This window comes from Oncorhynchus kisutch, linkage group LG9 (genome assembly GCF_002021735.2).
Source record: "Oncorhynchus kisutch isolate 150728-3 linkage group LG9, Okis_V2, whole genome shotgun sequence".
Classification (NCBI taxonomy): domain Eukaryota; kingdom Metazoa; phylum Chordata; class Actinopteri; order Salmoniformes; family Salmonidae; genus Oncorhynchus; species Oncorhynchus kisutch.
This window is the reverse complement of record NC_034182.2, coordinates 25,685,943-25,688,442: the sequence shown is the minus strand read 5'-3', so window position 1 is coordinate 25,688,442 and position 2,500 is coordinate 25,685,943. Positions and strand designations below refer to the sequence as shown.

The following is a 2,500-nucleotide window of genomic DNA, read 5'->3' as shown; positions in this document are numbered from 1 at the left end:
GGTGGGCTTAGGGTCATTAAATATTGTGTGGATGAAGGGCGGGTGGGCTTAGGGTCATTAAATATTGTGTGGATGAAGGGTGGGTGGGCTTAGGGTCATTAAATATTGTGTGGATGAAGGGCAGGTGGGCTTAGGGTCATTAAATATTGTGTGGATGAAGGGCGGGTGGGCTTAGGGTCATTAAATATTGTGTGGATGAAGGGCGGGTGGGATTAGGGTCATTAAATATTGTGTGGATGAAGGGCGGGTGGGCTTAGGATCATTAAATATTGTGTGGATGAAGGGCGGGTGGGCTTAGGGTCATTAAATATTGTGTGGATGAAGGGCGGGTGGGCTTAGGATCATTAAATATTGTGTGGATGAAGGGCGGGTGGGCTTAGGATCATTAAATATGTGTGGATGAAGGGCGGGTTGGCGGCGAGCGGGTTGACTAAAGAGAAAACAATACCTTACATTTAAAAAAAGAATGTGTTGTTCGTGTGCAATTTATATCTATAGGCTACATTGAGGTTTTTCTGTCATGATTTTCGGTTGTCTGGCATTAGTGAGTAAGCCTAAGCTTTAGGGCCTAACTGTACACACGCCAAATAGCCTACAGCCAATCGCCAAACGCTTTTGGGGACGGGCAGAAAAAGTTCACGTCGATCCACTGAGACAAAAAAGGACAATGTCGGAGTTTAATTCAGTAAGAGAAAAGCTGTGAAATGGAGAGTTCAAGATGTTTGGGGAAAGTTTTGGTGAAATGGTAAAATAGGACGATAGCAGTGTGTGCTATGTTATGTGTGATATTGTGCGGCGCTATACAAATTCAACAGTCACAAGACAGGGACTTCAAATGGGCCTATGGCACGTCAAGGGAACTGCAGCCTACTGTTCAGATGGGTTCAATGGAAATCAGGACACTGACTGTAGGTCTATAACCTCTCACATAGCCTAAATACTAACCCCTGCAGAACTAAGCATTTCTTGCAGTACAATGGTACACCAAATATAGACTGCATTTTGACTCGGGAACAGGAGTGGAGAAATATGATTGATTTCTTTCAGCATCTTGAGAGAATTTGAATGCACAGTTTAGATACAGTCTGTAGAGGTGCTATCAGCATCATAAAAGCTGATCGTATTTCAACCACATAAAATATGCATCCAAGCCGAACTGAAATCTTAACAGAAACATGTTGAGTCTGTTTCACAGGTTTCTATTTCCCTACAACCGGTCAGACCGATGCTTTTGGACATTTTGCACAGGAAGTATTTCCAGTTTAGTTGTTGTTGAGTTATTTCATTTTCTCTCCCGTTCCCTAAGTGTCTTTGCTCCGCGAATGAGGCAGAGATGACAAAGACAAAATAGCCGCTGTCATCTAGATTGAAGCCTGCATTCAAATCGATTTATGACATTATTCTGGTGAACAAGGGTTTGTTTAGTCTTCTGGGGCAACATATAGTCTAATGCCAGAAGAGAAGCTGCGTGTATCTAATTATAGACAAGTTGCTTAACAAATAGCCGACCAACATCTCTGAAGTTATAAACAGAAACTTCTAGATCAAGCCAAAGAAAAGCCTGCAGCCCCTGTCAGGAAATCATTCTGCCGTCTCGTAGCCTACATCCCATTGTCTATATTAGTGGGTTAGGGTGCGGCCCTCAGATTTGATCACATAGTCGGGCGGTTTGCGGATTGTGTGTGTGCGCGTGTGTGTGTGTGTGTGTGTGTGTGTGTGTGTGTGTGTGTGGGAGGGTACCTATTCTTTGCTAGTTTTTGCTTCCCTACTTTTTGTGCTAATTTGTACTCACAAATAGTGGCTAGCAAGATACAATTATGGGGGTAATTTCATTATAGAAAATGAAAACTGTTCATCTAGAAAATCACTTCATTTAGAACTTCACCTGTGGAACAAATTATGAATAGATGACATTAAGTGGTTGAGTGAATTTATGATGGACAGATAATAGTAGGTGTGTGTGTGTGTGTGTGTGTGTGTGTGTGTGTGTGTGTGTGTGTGTGTGTGTGTGTGTGTGTGTGTGTGTGTGTGTGTGTGTGTGTGTGGGTGTGTGTGTGTGTGTGTGTGTGTGGGGGGGTGTGTTTGCTTGCCGTTTGTGTGTGTGTGTGTGTCCCAGGTCCAGCAGCACTGGGTTGTGTACACGGAGAAGATGGACGGCTTGGTGGAGGAGGCTCTCCGTCTCAACATCAAGTGGTCCTTACAGGAGCTGTCCAAGGCCATCAACGGAGACAGCAAGACTTCCCCCAACCCCCTCTTCAGGGTGCAGGTGGTACTACGCCACGAGGGCCCCGGGGCCACCTCACAGGTAGAAGGGACACACAGATCACACACACACACAACTATTCACGCAAATACACAAACGGAGAAACATGCACGCGCGCACACGCACGATCACTCAATCACATACATACACACAGTTTTTAACACTCATGCATAAGCATTGCAGATTGTAATAGACTTCCAAGCAGTTCACGAGACATATATTTTGTTCACATGCACA

General features: G+C 44.4%; 1 protein-coding gene across 1 annotated transcript in view; it reads left to right on the top strand.

Moving 5' to 3' along the window:
• Nucleotides 1-2,500, top strand: part of dnah2 (dynein, axonemal, heavy chain 2) — a 249,711-nt gene that overhangs the window by 60,918 nt on the left and 186,293 nt on the right. The window contains 1 exon segment of the mRNA XM_031831350.1: nt 2,117-2,305. Coding sequence (XP_031687210.1) covers nt 2,117-2,305 — 189 coding nt within the window.